At 41.5% G+C, this 19360-nt stretch overlaps 1 protein-coding gene across 1 annotated transcript in view; it reads right to left on the bottom strand.

Annotated features, from left to right (window-relative positions):
• The window catches only part of ttc38 (tetratricopeptide repeat domain 38), a 36359-nt gene extending 17251 nt beyond the window's left edge, over nt 1-19108 (bottom strand). Inside the window, exons 1-6 of the mRNA XM_069903597.1 lie at nt 18811-19108; nt 11488-11565; nt 7422-7503; nt 3884-4055; nt 3001-3174; nt 2000-2075 (exon numbers count right to left, since the gene is read on the bottom strand). Coding sequence (XP_069759698.1) covers nt 2000-2075; nt 3001-3174; nt 3884-4055; nt 7422-7503; nt 11488-11565; nt 18811-18840 — 612 coding nt within the window. The 5' untranslated portion in view covers nt 18841-19108. The remainder of the gene's footprint in view (nt 1-1999; nt 2076-3000; nt 3175-3883; nt 4056-7421; nt 7504-11487; nt 11566-18810) is intronic.
• Between the last annotated feature and the right edge of the window lie 252 nt (nt 19109-19360).

The raw sequence follows: 19360 nt of genomic DNA, 5'->3' as shown, positions 1-19360 counted from the left end.
CTGCACATCTCAGCGCATGCCGCAGGAAAAGAAACTTGGGAAACTTTTAGGCTCTTGGCCACGAAATTTATTTACAAGATGATGAGAGTTTATACATAAGAAAATATCTAGAGTCACAGAAATATAAAGGCAGACAAATAAATATTTACAGTTGCAGTTAGAACAAGAAAAAAGTGACCTTTTGGTGATCCCTGAGAAGTTTACAGATACTGTTAGGATAGTACAGAGAGATTGATAGCGGTTGGAAAAAAAAACTTCTTGAACCTAGAGGTGCTGGACCTCAGGCTTCTATACCTTCTGCCTGAAGGTAGCAGGAATAAGAGGTTGTGAGCAGGGTGTTGGCGATCCTTCATGATGCTGGATACCTTCTTAAGACAATGGTTCACATAGATGTCTTCAATGGACAGGACCTTGGTACCCTTGATAGTCTTGACTAGCTTTATTACTTTCTGCAATCTTCTGTGTTCCTGGCCAGTCAGGTTTCCAAGCTAGGCTGTGATGCACCCAGGCAGTATACTCTCCCTAGTGTACCTGCAGAAGTTCGATAGAAGATGCGACAACATGCCAAATCAGCTCAATTGTTTTTGGAAAGTAGAGGGGTTGGTGTGCCTTCTTCGTGGTTACCTCGATGTGCTAGCTCCACGGGAAGCCCTCTGATATGAGGACACCCAGGAGCTTGCTAACATTCCCTTGCTGAAATGTTTGTCCATGGTCTCATGCTCTGCCAGATGGAGACTACCCACAAAATGGAGGAACAGCACCTCATCTGGGGACCCTCCAACCGGATGGCTTTAACATCGACTTTCTATTAAGAAACCCACCCCCCCCCCTTCTTCCCCATCTCCTTCCTTCTAGCTCTGTCTCTCCCTCTATCTCCCCATTTCCCTGTTTCCTTTCACAGAACCAAAAGTTAATTCACACCTTTCTTCTTGTATCCAATTAACACCTTTCCATTCTCTTCCCTCCCCCATCCCTCTCTAGTCTTTAATTAAGATGCCTGTCTGCTTTTTGCTTGTACCTTGAGAAAGGGCTCAGGCCAGAAATGTTGGTAATAGATCTTTACCTTCTATGGAACTGCTAGACTGGATAAGTTCCTCCAGCATTTCTGAGTGTTTTTACTTCCTTTCATAAAGGCTACAATAAGCTCCTTGGCCCTATTGACATTGAGAACAAGATTGTTGTACTACATAACCAGATTCTTGATCTCCATCCTCTATTCTGATTCATCATTACCCATTATTGGGCCAAAGGCAGTGGTGTTGTTTGCAAATTATAGACGGAGTTGGAGCTGAACTTGATTATTGATCATAACTATACAGGGAATAGAGTAGAGGACACAGCACACAGCCTTGAGGAGCCCATATGGGTGGTCATTGAGGAAGAGAGGATGTTACCAATCTGCATTAATTAGGGAATTGAGGATCTAGTTGCAAAGGGAAGTTTAACATGCAGAGCTGTAGGCAATATAATTCTGTAGTCACATGATGTAGATGCTGTTGAGAATGCTAGTAATTTATGACCAACTCAAATTGCTTCTGCTCAGAAGAGGCAGCTAAATGATATCTAGTGGAAACCCATGCAATCATAGGCAGAGCATGCAAACTCCACACAGACACCAAGGTCAGAGTTGAGCCTAAGTTTCTGGAATCATGTCCTACTGTGGTAGCAACTCTGGTATTTTCTCAGCTCTTAATAATTGGATTTGATCTATACTCTTGTCATGCTTCTCAGCACAAGCCATCACTTTGGATCACAATCCTGAATCTTTCAGACCCTGTATAAATTGAGGCTCCAAAAGAAGAAACAATGTAAAGCAGATGTTTCAACTCACTGTGCAATCCCTCCTATACTCCACTTCCTGTCATAGCTTGCTTTCTGAGAGGTGTACTGAGAGCAGAATAATCTGACAGTTGCGCCACAAGGGAGAGAAGATGAATAAAATCTGACTCAAGAACCCAGCTCTGTCGCATCTCACCTTTGAAAACTAGTTATAACTTACCTCCTTGGCTGTTTTTTCTGCCAGACTGTAAAAGTTTGTTTCCACCAGCCCAAACGAGTACATGCCTTTCAAGTAACTACATCGGGAAAGAACAAAAGGTCATTGATACCCAGCTATGTTATTGAACCCTGATGTATGGTCAATTTTGTAATCTCTATTATGTTGAAAATTATTCTGCATTGCGATCCTACTCCAAATATTTATTTCCCAGATTAGCTGAATGATAGTAACAAAACATTAGGAAAATTTTTTAAAGTAGCTCTGTTATCCATTTTTAAGTGTTGCAGAAGATCAAAATTTATTCCAATATTTTTAAACCTTCAATAACAATGAATTAATAACCTTCATATACAATGTCATAATTTTTTGCTGTCAATTTCCACCCTGCTCTTAATTTCACATCTTCCCTTTTGAGAACTTTATCAGGAGACAGACACAATCAATATTTGTGGTTCGCCTCCATGCTTCAACAACCACCGGGGTAATTTTATTTCCTCGTACACTGCCTCTTGTGAGAACTTCAGTCCATACTACATCCCTCGTTCTTCAATTATGAAATTTTCCATAGAGAGAGTTTCTGAAATCTCTTCCTTGTACCTGACTGTGTCTTCTCCTCCATTCTGGTGGACAGGGTCCTTTAATGTATTTAATTTCCCACACCTTTGCTCTCACCATCTCTTCCCTTGGAAAGAGCAAGTATTGCACTTCCCTGGTTCACAACATCCACCCCACCATCCAGCATATTCAACAGATGATCATTTCAACCAATTTCATTAATATTCCATCACTGGTTACATCATCCACTCCCTTGAAATAGAATCTTAGAAATGTACAGCACAGAAACAGAGATGATGAACCACCTCGTGCATGACAATTAAATTTCATATCTTGTATTAGGAGATTTCTTTCTATCTTTTCTCACAACTTAATAAAATTACATAAATAAAAAAATATTAGAACAATATTAATGGTAATTTCCGATGCTAAAGTAATGCACCTACCCATATAGTGGAATTTGTGGTGTCCAGAAGGGAAGGACTCGTGCAAGGGAATCTCTCAAATGTGTCGCTTGTCCCATATAAAAGTAAGAATCATGTGCTAATTTCAATGCCAGCATATCAGTTGGATGGCGCAAAAGGATCTGTTCCCAAACGCCACATGCCTTTGGAAGAGATCTGAACAAAATATTCCAAAGAATATTAGTCTTGCACCTTAATTTTAGGCACTCATTCTCCCAACCCCACTCCCTCCCGACCCCACTCCCTCCCTTATGTCACAGTAATATGTGAAATGCTGCAGGAAGATCTTTATGCCCACTCCTCTGTCATGTTTTGATTGTTCTCACCAGAGAAATCAAGATCTCATTGTTTATTTATCTTCCAACAGCAATTTTCAGTAGTTGTGGCAGTTCATTGCCATAATGTGCCTGTCCACTGCAGCATTTTTTAAAATCAGATGTGCATGGTCAAATTTATACCAGTTTCCATAGGCCATACCTTAATGCTTACTAAATTGATCTGTGCAGTATTTTTTTTTTAAAAAAGGCACCAGTCAAAAAAAAGGGAATTGATCTACGTTTGGCCAAAGCCATACTTTGTGTTCAAAATAATATGACTGTGGTGTCCTGGTAGACAGTGATAAATTTTAGTAAGTTAACATTACTTTGAGAGCATCCATGTTACTATAACATCAATTTAATTGTGATTTACAGAAACTAGGAGGTCTAAATGGTGGGGACTGGACTACCTATATTAAAATGAGGTTTCAGGAAAACATGATCAGATCTTTGATTCGTCTCTGTCAATAAATATCAGTTTTGGGCATTGAAATCAAATTTTTAGTTTTAAATATAGATAACAAACATAACAAAGTAATTCTTCTTACCCCTTTGCAAACAGCTCCAATGCCTTCACATGTAAAAGTTCCCGCTCAGTGATCTTTTGAGTTTTTGAAAGTTCAATCGTCCTCTTGATTGAAGCATCCAGTTCCTTATCCAGCAAAATGGATCGTATTCCCCCATTCAGCTCCAGTCCATTTATAATGACTTGCCCCATCACTGAGAGAGAAAAGGAAGATGAACAATATATGGTATCCAAAAAGTAAAGGGAGGTTCAAGCAATGAGGTACTCAAGAAAAACAAGGCAATTATTACAATGCAATATTACATTGAGAAAGTGTTCAATGATTGAAAACTGTGCAATAACTTTATCAAGTGGAGTCCAGCATCCAGAAAATTTCTATAAAGTGGCCTGAACTTTGCTGACAGTTCCAGATAAAATTGATGGCACTTTTCCATACAAGTTTCTGCAGGTTGCATGACATATGCAAATATTAAAGGTCGGAGTTTTCTGATCTTGCTGATTGAACTCCACCAAAATTTGGCATGCTTCTGTTTTTGAACTAATAGGTGCAGAGGCTTCTGTACCTTCTGACTGAAGGTAGCCACAAGAAGAGACCCTAATCAGGGTGATGGGGATTCTTTACAATATTGTCTGCCTTTTTGAGGCAACACTTCACGTTGATGCCTTGTATGGACAGGAGGTCAATGATGGGCTTTCCTACATTGTCTGCAGACTTCTGCATTTCTGGCAGTGAAGTTCCATTTAATATTGCATAGAATCCAAACATTAAGTATTTCATTTTTCAATTGGCAATTGAAGTAACAGTTCCTGTCATGAGTGACATGAATAAAGCATTCACACCTTTAACTGGGTCATGGTTAAAGCTGATAAACACTGTATCAAATGTGGCTGACGTGATAAAAGTAAAACACTGGTTTACCTTATTTTTAAAAAAAAACACATTTGTTTATGTTTTCATGAGACAAGGAGCAATGAATCAGTGAGCTCATCCTCGCTGTAAATATTCACTGAAGCACACTTGGCCCCAGTCAGCATGAATGGGATACTGTCCGTCAATACCACAAGCTGGAGAAACTGGCAATCCAACTTGAATACTAAATTTATTTTCCAACAAAAATTTAAGTCACATTGCTTTGCTGGAAGGCATATCAACTTTGGTTAATTTCTTGCAGAAGTACCTTCAAAACAGCATCAGAAAATGTATGACTGTCCCTGACTAGTCATTTCCAGGAAAGAAGGAACATCTTTAAATAATACAGTGCCCTCCATAATGTTTGGGACAAAGCCACCTTTTTCCTTTTATTTTCCCCCAGTTTTTAAATTTGTAATCAAACAACTTGCATGCAATCAAAGTGCACATTTCAGGTTTTATTCAAGGATTTTTTGTATACATTTCCGTTTAACTATGTAGAAATTACATCACTTTATAGACAGTCCCTTCATTTCAAGGTACCATAATATTTGGGACATAGCAATGGTATGTGTGTTAAAAGTAGTCATGTTTTGTACTTTGTTGCATATCCCTTGCATGCAATGACTGCTTGAAATCTGTGATTTATAGACATCACCAAGTGCAGAGTATCTTCTTTGGTGATGCTCTGCCAGACCTCTCCTACAGCCATTTTCAGCTCTTGCTTGTTTCCCCTTAAGTTTTTTTCTTCATCACATGGAAGGCATGCTCAATTGGATTTAGATCAAGTGACTGACTTGGCCATTCATTAATTTTCCAGTTTTTAGCATTGAAAAACTCTTTGTTGCTTTATAGGTTTGTGATTACTTTCTTGCTGTGGGATGAAGTGCTATCCAATGAGTTTGGAGGTATTTGTTCCAACACAAACACACCTGCATCCTGAACCAGTGAAAGTCTTCCTTGACCTACCAGTCCCTTTGCAATTACTGAGCTCACCAATATGCTTTTTATTCTCAATGATCTTCCAAACAGTTGATTTGGTTTGGGTGATGTCTCTTACTGCTTTGTTCTTGTTTTACAGCCTCAAAATGGCTTCTTTGACTTTCATTGGCACAACTCTGGTCCTCAAGTTCAGAAATGGCAACTACAGACTCCAAAGGTGATCAAAAGTTTAGAAGCAATCCTAACTCTCTTATATCTGCACCAATAAAACAATTAAACATAACCGAGTACTCAAACATTGTGAAGCCAAATGTCCCAAACGTTATGGTATCCTGAAAATGTGGACTATATACAAAAAGTGCTATAATATCTACATGGTCAAACCAAAATGCATATGAATAAACTTTGAATAAAATCTGGAATGTGCACTTTAATCATGTGAATTGTTTGATTACAAATTTAAGAACAAGGGCAAATAGAGGGGGGCAGAAAAAGCATCATTCTTCCAAACATTATGGAGGACACTGTACTTAGCCTTTATCAAGTGCTGTTGACTCTGTTCTCCCATTCTTTCACCAAGTTTCAATTGGCAGGCATGTTCTATGACAGAGCAGATAAATGTTACCAAATTTAGAAAAACTGAACAATCTTTCCAATGTCCTTAATTGTAAAAAAAAGAATTACAGAATACTTTCAGCCATCCAGCATGCACATTGTATCACACCTTAATCCAGTGTCTGAAATTGCTCAATTTTGTTGGAAGTTTTTGCCAGTGTATGAAAATTCCAGACACATAAAAGCTTGTTATTTGAAAGTTTACTATTTTTGGATCTATTCTTTGCAGTCTTTTGTAAAATTCAAATAGTTTTTACAAAGTATAAAAAAACTTCACAACATCTGAAGTATATAGAACAATTCAAGATCAGATATATTGTCACGTGTAGCAGGATCTTTTACAAGTAGGTCAGAAAATATCGCATACAGAGTACAAGTAAGACATGCTACAAAAATGCAGAGCAATAAATCAGTTGGCACTGAGGAAAGGCCACATAATTTTGCCACTTTGGGGTTCATTCACAGGAGTCTGACTTGCGGGAAAGTAACCATCCTGGAATCTGATGATCCATGATTTCATACTTGTGAATAGTCTTCCTGACGGGAGGGGAATGAGGTGATTGTGGCCAGGATGGAATGAATCTTTCAATATGTCAGTTGGTTTTTCCAGAGCAGCGAGAGTTGTAGATGGAGTTGATGGAGAGGAGGGGGCTATACATGAGCCACATTCACAGCTTTCTGCAGTTTGGGTGAAGCAGTTACCTAACATGGAGTCTTTTCAAAAAGTGATGTTGGTGTCATGTTAAATTTACTCAGGCTTCTGAGGACATAGAAGTGCTGATGTGTTTTCACAGCCATTTCCACTTTAATATGTATGGATCAGGACACATCAATGAAGATTTTAACCCCAGAACTTAAAGCGGTCTACTATCTCCTCCTTGGAACCATTAATGCGGACCACAGAATGAGCTGCGCCTCTCTCCAGAAGTATATAACCAGCTCCTTGATCCTGCTGATGTAGAGAGGTTGTTATCCTTTCTCTTTCTCTTCTGCACTTACTTTTAATGCTCTTACTTAAAAGTATTCACTGCACACCCCTGATCTCTCAGGAGGTTTGGACATCAATTGATAAAATAATTAATTCTCTACTCACCAAAGTCTGGATCTGCTGCATGTAGCTGAGACTGACATTTCTCAACTCCTCCAAGGCTTTCATCATTCGTCCAAGTTGCCCACTGTGGAATACACAGTGAAACACTCTTATGACAAGCAGTGTGTCAGAAGAACAAATTTTATTTTATTTTTTTTAAATTTAGACATAGAACACAGAAACAGGCCCCTCTGGCCCATGTGCCCATACTGGCCCAAATACCCCAACTAACCTACAATCCCCATACATTTTGAAAGGTGGGAAGAAAGCAGAGTACTGACAGGAAACCCCCATGAACATGGGGAGAACCCACACAATACCAATAGACAGTGCCGGGTTCAAACCCAGTTCTCTGGCCTGGAAATGGCATTGCACTAACCATGCTGACTGAGATTTTCCAAGATTAATTAGCTTGAGGAATCGCTCAGATTTCCTGAAACAACTCTCAGCTGGTTTGTCAGAAAAGATTTCACAATTACTGCCTCAGATGCGTTAAAGGTTTGTCTATTCCAGGCAGGGGTGGCAATCCAAAAGTATCCGACCCGATGTGCAGCTGCCCCCCTTAGTGTAAGGCATTCCTCCCCCCCCACTATTCTTGGTGTACTGGAGAACCCCTGCCCTCTGTTGTGGATACCACACCCCCCGCCCCCATCTTTCTTCCTCCACTCTCCTTCACCGTGTCGTTCTCTTCCTCTCCCCCACTGTCTGAGAGAGCCTTCTCTGCTTGAGGACAATCTCTTCTGTGAAGCCCCTACGTCTGTGAGAATACCTCTCTCTGCACCACCACCTCTTTCTGTAATGTTCTTTCAACTCATCTGTGTGGTTCTTCTCTCTCATTTCCTGTTTCTATATGCGAGGCTTTTTCCTGTGTGTGTGTATGTATATGACTCTGTATATATTTGTGTGATTCCTCATCTCTCTGCAATCACCTGCCTGCGTTGGACTCCCTCTCAGAGGGTTGCACCTCCTCTCTTTGAGGGTTGCACCTCCTCTCTTTGAGGGTTGCACCTCCTCTCTTTGTGGGTAGCCCCCCCTCTCCGCGTGACCTTCTCCTCCTCGCCAATCTCCGCGTGACCTTCTCCTCCCCCCTCTCCGCGTGACCTTCTCCTCCTCCCCCCCTCTCCGCGTGACCTTCTCCTCCTCCCCCCCTCTCCGCGTGACCTTCTCCTCCTCCCCCCCTCTCCGCGTGACCTTCTCCTCCTCCCCCCCCTCTCCGCGTGACCTTCTCCTCCTCCCCCCCTCTCCGCGTGACCTTCTCCTCCTCCCCCCCTCTCCGCGTGACCTTCTCCTCCTCCCCCCCTCTCCGCGTGACCTTCTCCTCCTCCCCCCCTCTCCGCGTGACCTTCTCCTCCTCCCCCCCTCTCCGCGTGACCTTCTCCTCCTCCCCCCCTCTCCGCGTGACCTTCTCCTCCTCCCCCCCTCCGCGTGACCTTCTCCTCCTCCCCCCCCTCCGCGTGACCTTCTCCTCCTCCCCCCCTCTCCGCGTGACCTTCTCCTCCTCCCCCCCTCTCCGCGTGACCTTCTCCTCCTCCCCCCCTCTCCGCGTGACCTTCTCCTCCTCCCCCCCTCTCCGCGTGACCTTCTCCTCCTCCCCCCCTCTCCGCGTGACCTTCTCCTCCTCCCCCCCTCTCCGCGTGACCTTCTCCTCCTCCCCCCCTCTCCGCGTGACCTTCTCCTCCTCCCCCCCTCTCCGCGTGACCTTCTCCTCCTCCCCCCCTCTCCGCGTGACCTTCTCCTCCTCCCCCCCTCTCCGCGTGACCTTCTCCTCCTCCCCCCTCTCCGCGTGACCTTCTCCTCCTCCCCCCCTCTCCGCGTGACCTTCTCCTCCTCCCCCCCTCTCCGCGTGACCTCCTCCTCCCCCCCTCTCCGCGTGACCTTCTCCTCCTCCCCCCCTCTCCGCGTGACCTTCTCCTCCTCCCCCCCTCTCCGCGTGACCTTCTCCTCCTCCTCCCCCCCTCTCCGCGTGACCTTCTCCTCCTCCCCCCCTCTCCGCGTGACCTTCTCCTCCTCCCCCCCTCTCCGTGTGACCTTCTCCTCCTCCCCCCTCTCCGCGTGACCTTCTCCTCCTCCCCCCCTCTCCGCGTGACCTTCTCCTCCTCCCCCCCTCTCCGCGTGACCTTCTCCTCCTCCCCCCCTCTCCGCGTGACCTTCTCCTCCTCCCCCCCTCTCCGCGTGACCTTCTCCTCCTCCTCCCCCCTCTCCGCGTGACCTTCTCCTCCTCCCCCCCCTCTCCGCGTGACCTTCTCCTCCTCCCCCCTCTCCGCGTGACCTTCTTCTCCTCCCCCCTCTCCGCGTGACCTTCTCCTCCTCCCCCCTCTCCGCGTGACCTTCTCCTCCTCCCCCCTCTCCGCGTGACCTTCTCCTCCTCCCCCCTCTCCGCGTGACCTTCTCCTCCCCCCTCTCCGCGTGACGTTCTCCTCCTCCCCAATCTCTGCGTGACGTTCTCCTCCTCCCCCTCTCCGCGTGACGTTCTCCTCCTCCCCCTCTCCGCGTGACGTTCTCCTCCTCCCCCCCTCTCCGCGTGACGTTCTCCTCCTCCCCCCCTCTCCGCGTGACGTTCTCCTCCTCCCCCCCTCTCCGCGTGACGTTCTCCTCCCCCCTCTCCGCGTGACGTTCTCCTCCCCCCTCTCCGCGTGACATTCTCATCCCCCTCTCCGCGTGACGTTCTCCTCCCCCCTCTCCGCGTGACCTTCTCCTCCCCCCCCTCCGCGTGACCTTCTCCTCCTCCCCCCTCTCCGCGTGACCTTCTCCTCCCCCCTCTCCGCGTGACCTTCTCCTCCCCCCTCTCCGCGTGACCTTCTCCTCCCCCCTCTCCGCGTGACCTTCTCCTCCCCCCTCTCCGCGTGACCTTCTCCTCCCCCCTCTCCGCGTGACCTTCTCCTCCCCCCTCTCCGCGTGACGTTCTCCTTCCCCCCCTCTCCGTGTGACATTCTCGCCCCCTTTTTGCTGTCTGTTTTGGGGTTAGTCATTTTGTTTTCATTGTGACTAACTTTTCTCCTTTTTGACTTTAATGTTGTGGCAGTTGAGCTATGCAAACATGGAGAAGAATGACACACACACAAAGTCTTGGAATCAAGGCTGGTTTATTGATCTAGCCGTCACACACATATGGACCCCAGGTGCTGATATCAGGGCCCCACATCATCAGAATGGCCAGCATTCCCACCATAGTTCCCCATCTTCCCACCATGCGGAAGGTCACCTGGGACGACGGTTGGTATCACCCCTAGGTCCGTGTTTGTCGGCCATTTTGTGGGCCGGTCTGTGTCTCTGTGCGCGGGCCGCTACAACGTGTTTTTAAAAATTGTGTCATTTTAATGACTAACTCGTGATTTTTTGTGCATTTCTAGATTTAAAGATGCCTTTCCATGACCTGAAATGCATCATCATGTTAATTTCATTTATGTATCAATTCCATCTGTCCATTTATTTCATCCAGCGAGGCCCACCATTCAATCACTGACACATCATCTGGCCCATGAAAGGTAAAAGGTTGCCTGCCCCTGGTCTATTCCATGGTAACTTAACAGGAGTCAAGAAATTCAAAACTCTTACAATTATTCAAATTTAAAAAATATACATATCCAGTTGTTTAGAAAATATGAATTCCAACTCAATTCCATTTTCCTTCTAATCCTGCCTTAAAGCAACCCTTTCACGGGCCAAAGAGCACATTCGTGGATGGGATTCATTTTACATCACAGGCTGCAGAGTTTTGGAATTTCCATTTGTAAATCCTTCATGACCTCATCAGATCTGTATCTGCAACTATGGCCAGTCCCAGCCATTCAAGCTTCTACTTCAGCTTTTCCAAATTCTTACTTTTCTGTTTCAATAGCATGGGCCCTCATTATATTGATCCTACATTCCCAAAGTATGCTCCTATTAAAGTGAATAATCACCAAGCTCTTTGTTTAAAAAAAAATGTCCACCATCTTGAAAACAAACTAAATCCTTCTGGACTGAAATTATTAAATTGAAGGATCTCCATTATCCTAAAAATAATGACAGGAGTGCTGAAAAATATTAATGAATGAATTTAATTAATGCCATTAGAATGAAGCCTTACCTGAGTCAGTAGAGCATCATATATTTTGCAAGCCTCATTGCTGGTCGTGGAAAGGGGAAGACCTGCAATCTCCCATGCCTGTCAATAAATCAGAATATAGTTACTGGAACAGCAACAGGCTTTTTTTTTTTTCACACCATAAATCACATTAGCCATGATATACACTTTTTCTTTTTCACACATTTACAGTGACTTTTTCTCCCCCCCCTCCCTCCTCCCAAGCCACCCCCCCACCCCCCCCCCTCATCCATTTTAGGTATACAATCTAGGTTGCATTAATTCAGTCAGACAATGTTGTCATTCAACAAAAATACACCAGAAATTCTACAGAGTCCATTCTTTTCTTTCCTTCTCCTTCCATCAACTTAGGTAATGTTTGTCACCGGTAGGTTTTCACTATTGTATTTAATGTAAGGCTCCCATACTTGTTCGAATATTTCAATATTATTTCTTAAACTATATGTTATTTTTTCTAATGGAATACATTTATTCATTTCTATATACCATTGTTGTATTTTCAAATTATCATCCAATTTCCAGGTTGACATAATACATTTTTTTGCTACGGCTAGGGCTATCTTAACAAATCTTTTTTGTGCATCCTCCAAATCAATTCCAAATTCTTTGTTTTTTATGTTACTTAGGAGAAAGATCTCTGGATTCTTTGGTATATTGTTTTCTGTTATTTTATTTAATATCTGATTGAGATCATCCCAAAATTTTTCTAATCTCTCACATGTGCAGATTGCATGAATTGTTGTTCCCATTTCTTTTTTACATCGAAAACATCTATCAGATACTGTTGGGTCCCATTTATTTAACTTTTGCGGTGTAATGTATAGTCTGTGTAACCAATTATATTGTATCATACGTAGCCTCGTATTTATTGTATTTCTCATCGTTCCAGAACATAATTTCTCCCATGTTTTCTTTTTTATCTTTATATTTAAATCTTGTTCCCATTTTTGTTTAGTTTTACCATTTGTTTCCTCATTCTCCTTTTCTTGCAGTTTAATATACATATTTGTTATAAATCTTTTGATTAACATTGTATCTGTAATCACATATTCAAGGTTACTTCCCTCTGGTAAACTCAAATTGCTTCCTAATTTAACCTTCAAGTAGGATCTCAGTTGGTAATATGCCAGCGCTGTATCTCCAGTTATATTGTACTTATCTCTCATTTGTTCAAAGGATAAGAATCTACTTCCTGAAAAACAATTTTCTATTCTTTTAATCCCTTTTTTTCCCATTCTCTAAAGGAAAGGTTGTCTATTGTAAAAGGGAGTAGCTTATTTTGCGTCAATATTAGTTTTGGTAATTGATAATTTGTTTTATTTCTTTCTACATGGATCTTCTTCGAAATATTGAGGAGATGATGTAATACTGGAGAAGTTCTATATTGTACCAATTTTTCATCCCATTTATATAATATGTGTTCAGGTATCTTTTCCCCTATTTTATCTAATTCTAATCTCGTCCAGTCTGGTTTTTCCCTTGTTTGATAAAAATCTGATAGGTATCTTAATTGTGCGGCTCTATAATAATTTTTAAAGTTTGGCAATTGTAAGCCTCCTTGTTTATACCATTCTGTTAATTTGTCTAGTGCTATCCTCGGATTCCCCCCTCTCCATAAAAATTTCCTTATTATTTTCTTTAACTCTTTGAAGAATTTTTCTGTCAGTTGTATTGGCAATGCCTGAAATAAGTATAATATCCTTGGAAAAATGTTCATTTTAATACAGTTTATCCTTCCTATCAGTGTTAGTGGTAGATCTTTCCAATGCTCTAAATCGTCCTGTAATTTTTTCATTAGTGGATTATAATTGAGTTTATATAATTGGCCTAGATTTTTGTTTATTTGTACACCTAGGTATCTTATTGCCTGCATTTGCCATCTGAATGGAGATTCCTTCTTAAATTTTGAGAAATCCGCATTATTCATAGGCATTGCTTCACTTTTATTTACGTTTATCTTGTAACCCGACACTTCTCCATATTCCTTCAATTTCTTATATAATTCTTTTATTGATAGTTCTGGTTCTGTTAAGTACACTATAACATCATCCGCAAATAGACTGATTTTATAGTCCCTGTCTTTTATTTTTATTCCTTTTATATTATTATCCATTCTTATCAATTCTGCTAGTGGTTCTATAGCTAGCGCAAACAATATAGGTGATAGTGGGCATCCCTGCCGCGTTGACCTGCTTAAGTTAAATTGCTTTGATACATGTCCATTTACTGTCACTTTCGCTAACGGTCCCTTATATAATGCTTTAATCCAATTAATATACTTCTCCAGTAAACTGAATTTTTGCAATACTTTGAACAAATAATTCCATTCTACTCTGTCGAAGGCCTTCTCTGCGTCTAAAGCAACTGCTACTGCAGGTGCTTTATTTCCTTCTACTGCATGAATTAAGTTAATAAATTTACAAATATTGTCTGTTGTGCGTCTTTTTTTGATAAATCCAGTTTGGTCTAAATTTACAATTTTCGGTACCTGTTCTGCTAATCTGTTTGCTAATAGTTTAGCTATTATCTTATAGTCTGTGTTTAGCAAAGATATTGGTCTATATGACGTTGGTAAGAGTGGATCTTTCCCTTGTTTTAGTATTACTGTAATTATTGCTGTTTTACATGAATCTGGTAAGCTTTGTGTTTCATCAATCTGGTTGATTACATCCAGGAGGGGCGGTATTAATAAGTCTTTAAATGTTTTGTAGAATTCTATTGGAAATCCATCCTCTCCTGGTGTCTTATTATTTGGTAATTTTTTTATTATCTCTTGTATTTCTACTATTCCAAATGGTTCGGTTAATTTATTTTGTTCCTCTATTTGTAGTTTTGGTAGTTCAATTTTAGTCAAAAATTCCTCTATTTTCCCTTCTTTCCCTTCGTTTTCAGTTCGGTATAATTGTTCATAGAATTCTCTAAAGTTTTCCTTAATTTCTTTTGGATTATATGTAATTTGTTTGTCTTTTTTCCTTGATGCCAATACCATTTTCTTAGCTTGTTCTGTCTTAAGCTGCCATGCTAGGAATTTGTTCGTTTTTTCCCCTAGTTCATAATATTTCTGTTTTGTCTTCATTATATTCTTCTCTACCTTATATGTTTGTAATGTTTCATATTTTATTTTTTTATCTGCCAATTCTCTTCTTTTAGTTGTATCTTCCTTCATTGCTAATTTTTTTTCTATGTTTACTATTTCCCTTTCCAACTGCTCTGTTTCCTGATTATAGTCCTTCTTCATCTTGGTTACATAGCTTATTATTTGCCCTCTAATGAATGCTTTCATTGCGTCCCATAGTATAAACTTACCTTCCACTGATTCCGTATTTACTTCAAAATACATTTTTAATTGTTTTTCAATAAATTCTCTAAAATCCTGTCTTTTAAGTAGCATGGGGTTCAATCTCCATCTATACATTCTTGGAGGGATGTCCTCTAGCTTTACTGTCAATATTAAGGGTGAATGGTCCGATAGTATTCTCGCTTTATATTCTGTTTTTCTTACTCTATCCTGCATACTAGCTGATAACAAAAATAGGTCTATTCTTGAGTATGTTTTATGTCTAGCCGAGTAGTATGAGTATTCTTTTTCTTTTGGGTTTTGTTTCCTCCATATATCCAAAAGTTTCATTTCTTGCATTGATTTAATTATAAATTTGGTTACTTTGTTCTTCCTGTTAATTTTTTTCCCCGTTTTATCCATATTTGGATCCAAATTCAGGTTGAAATCCCCTCCTATTAGTATGTTCCCTTGCGTATTAGCTACCTTCAAAAAGATATCTTGCATAAACTTTTGATCTTCTTCGTTAGGTGAATATACATTAAGTAGATTCCAAAACTCCGAATATATCTGACATTTTATCATAACATATCTCCCTGCTGGATCTATTATTTCCTCTTCTATTTTAAATGGCACATTTTTACTAATTAATATAGCCACTCCTCTTGCTTTTGAATTATATGATGCTGCTGTTACATGTCCTACCCAATCTCTCTTTAATTTCTTGTGCTCCAATTCAGTTAAGTGTGTTTCTTGGACAAATGCTATATCAATTTTTTCCTTTTTCAGTAAATTTAGTAGTTTCTTCCTTTTAATTTGGTTATGTATTCTATTAATATTTAAAGTCATATAGTTCAGCGTAGCCATTTTATACTTTGTTTATCTTCTCCTTCCGTTTTTCCATCATTACCTTTCCTCCTTTTCCATTTCTGTTTTCTTATTTTCAACTCTTTATAAGACAACATTCCTACAACATCCAACATTTTCCTTATTCTCCTATTTCTATCTTCTTTATCTCCAATCTCCCCTTCCCCTCCTGAGTTGTCCTTTATCCCTTGTCGGACAACCACATCTCCCCTCTCCATTTGGGTTTGCGAATTCACTCGCAAGCGTCAACTGATTTTGCAGTGACCGCTATTTCTCCCCACCCAGCCCTCCCCAGAAAAGATTTCACTTTTCATATGTAACAAAGGTCACTCTTTTAATTCCCTCCTTATTCTCTCTATTCCATTTCCTTCCCTTATTCATTCTTGTCTATACTATCTATATTTTCCTCTAAGTACAGATACCTTCACATATGCACATTTTATATATTCACTCTTATACCTCTTTACCCACATACATATCAATCGTGATCATTTTTACTCTCATTACCCGTCTTCATCCCTCAGTCTATTTTTGTAATTGTTCTGCAAATTTTCGTGCTTCTTCTGGGTCCGAGAATAGTCTGTTTTGTTGTCCTGGAATAAATATTTTCAATACCGCTGGATGCTTTAGTATAAATTTATACCCTTTCTTCCATAAAATCGCCTTTGCTGTATTGAACTCTTTTCTCTTCTTTAGGAGTTCAAAACTTATATCTGGATAAATGAAGATTTTTTGCCCTTTATACTCCAGTGGTTTGTTGCCCTCTCTTACTTTTTTCATTGTCTTCTCCAGTACCTTTTCTCTTGTAGTATATCTTAGGAATTTTACTACAATAGATCTTGGTTTTTGTTGTGGTTGTGGTTTAGAGGCCAATGCTCTATGTGCCCTTTCTATTTCCATTTCTTGCTGTAGTTCTGGACATCCTAGGGTCTTAGGGATCCAATCTTTTATAAACTCCCTCATATTCTTGCCTTCTTCATCTTCCTTAAGGCCCACTATCTTTATGTTATTTCTTCTGTTATAATTTTCCATTATATCTATTTTTTGAGTTAACAGTTCTTGTGTCTCTATCGCTTTTTTATTAGATTCCTCCAATTTCTTTTTTAAGTCTTCTACCTCCATTTCTGCTGCTACTGCCCGCTCTTCCATCTTGTCCATTTTCTTTCCCATTTCTGTTAAGGTCATCTCTATTTTATTCATTTTCTCTTCTGTGTTGTTTATTCTTTTTCTTAAATCATTAAATTCCTGTGTTTGCCATTCTTTAAATGACTCCATGTATCCTTTAATAAGAGAAAGTACCTTCTTTATCTTGCCTTTCTTTTCTTCTTCTATTTCACTGTACTCTTCCTCTTCCTCTTCTTCTTCCTCTGGGTTGGCCATCTGTTGTTTCTTTGTTGCCCTTTTCTTCTCTTCTTTCTTGTTTCCATTGTCTTCTGTGGTCTCTTCTTGCTGCAGGTGTTCTGCAGCTGTCGTTGCCGGCTGTGGAGATCGACTCCCCAGCTGGTCCCCCCTCCCGTCGGTGTGTTTTTTTTCATGCGCATGCGCGGTTGCGCACTTTTTCTCGGCTCAGCGAGCCATTTTTGTAGTCCATTATCTACCGACCTGAGGGAGCGGGTTTCTCTCTCCACCGCGGGCCTCTTCGAACAGGTAAGGCCTTCACCTTCTTCCTCCGTTGTCTTCTCATCCTCTCTTCTTACCGTTGCTTTCGATTTTTCTTTTTTTGTCGCCATCTTCTTTCCACCTTTATACTCACTTTTTTTTCACTTTTATTTCTGTGCCTTTGTGTTTTCCTTTGTTTTTCCCGACTTTTCTGGAGAGGGCTGGAGTTCACTGTCCGGCCACTACTCCATCACGTTGCATCCGAACAGCAACAGGCTTTAATCAGATCTGTTCCATAAATACCCAGCCCTGTATTTGAAGTGTTCAGTTGGCCTTTTTGAAGACTGGGTGGGTCACATCTCCAGAATGTAGGACCATTGCCTTCCCAAGATCGTGCTCTATGGCGAGCTCTCCACTGGCCACCGAGACAGAGGTGCATCAAAGAGGCACAAGGACTGCTTAAAAACATCTCTTGGTGCCTTCCACATTGACCACCGCCAGTGGGCTGATCTCGCCTCAAACCGTGCATCTTGGCGCCTCTCAGTTTGGCGGGCAGCAACCTCCTTTGAAGAAGACCGGAGAGCCCACCTCACTGACAAAAGACAAAGGAGGAAAATCCCAACACCCAACCCCAACCAACCAATTTTCCTTTGCAACCGCTGCAACCGTGTCTGCCTGTCCCACATCGGACTTGTCAGCCACAAACGAGCCTAAGGCTGACGTGGACATTTACCCCTCCATAAATCTTCGTCCGAGAAGCCAAGCCAAAGAAAGATTACAGTATCGGCAACCTGGGTTCAAATCCATCGCTGTCAGGAGTTTGAATGTTCTCTCCTGCGTGGGGTTTTGCCCGGGTGCTCTGGTTTCCTCCACACTCCAAAGACGAACAGGGTGGGGAGGTTTTCACTCTGGTAAACCAATGGGTGTAATTAAGCAGTGGCTCGTGGGCAGGAAGGACCTGTTACCACGATGCCTGTCTGTATTCCAATTAATTTGTGCATGTACATTCACTAATGTTTGCAGTGGCATTCTTGACCCGCATAGTATTGATTTTTTTTTCTTCTTCAGTGCTATCCAAACCACAGAAGGAACACGAGTCCCTTATTCCACTCACCCCTTCTGCTAACTATTCACTTATCACAGCACAAATGTTATTTACTTTCCTGTTTCGATGCAAGCTCATTTCAGCTCTCTCGCTTTCCTCTAGCTCACAGGCATTAAATTCCCTTCATTCTTTTGTCCCGAAGGATTACTTACAGACAGAGGCAAATAAATCTATCTGCAACTTTTAGGAATGTTGGAGAGAACTGCAACACCACGGATGGAACTATGTGTAGATTTGGAAAAATCACACAAGCTACAGATTTTAAGCAGTGTGGACATTATAATATTACTGATGGTAGATCTCAGATCCAATCTTTTAAAACACTCGATTGTTATGTTGCTGGTGGGACAGAAATTCCAACACCAAAACCACACTTTGTGTTGGCTTCAGAATTCTATGCGCACTTTCGTTTCTGACTTTTGAACAATAACACAAAATGTTATTCTTTGTGCTTTACCTTGCAGTCCCTGAGATTGGAGTGCAACATTTCCGTCTTTTTTTGCAAATTTCTTCAGCTTTCAGTGAAGATCTTGCCGAGCAATTCCAGAGTCCTGTTGAATCACAGCCTTTCAGAGTAGGTGCGAAACTAAACTGCGCAAAGTTTAGAAACAGAATACCCTCTTGGTGATGGACGTGGGAAAACCACGCCCTCCAATCGAATATTTCATGGGCAGTAAATTTCAAGGATGCCTTGGGCGCCGTTTCGCGAGCAGAATGATGTGGCGTGCCCTCAATAACGTTGCGAATTTCCGGACGCAGAATTAAAGGCTGGATTTGCTCTGAGCAAAACAGAGGGCGATTGGGAATAACTAAATATTATCCAGCAAAGTTTGGATCCATGCCAGGCACTTAGAAAGCATTTGGACTCTGCAATGGACTTCCAGCCCAGTTCAAACACCAGAAGTATTAGTAGAAATGCAGTAGAAATCAGTAAATCAGTAAAAATACAATGCTGGAGAAACTCAGCAGGTCAAAAGTGTCCTTTATATAGCAAGGATATAGATACA

The sequence above is a fragment of the Narcine bancroftii genome, chromosome 11 (genome assembly GCF_036971445.1).
Source record: "Narcine bancroftii isolate sNarBan1 chromosome 11, sNarBan1.hap1, whole genome shotgun sequence".
In the NCBI taxonomy this organism is placed as follows: domain Eukaryota; kingdom Metazoa; phylum Chordata; class Chondrichthyes; order Torpediniformes; family Narcinidae; genus Narcine; species Narcine bancroftii.
The sequence above is the reverse complement of the archived record's forward strand: the minus strand, read 5'-3'. Positions and strand labels throughout refer to the sequence as shown.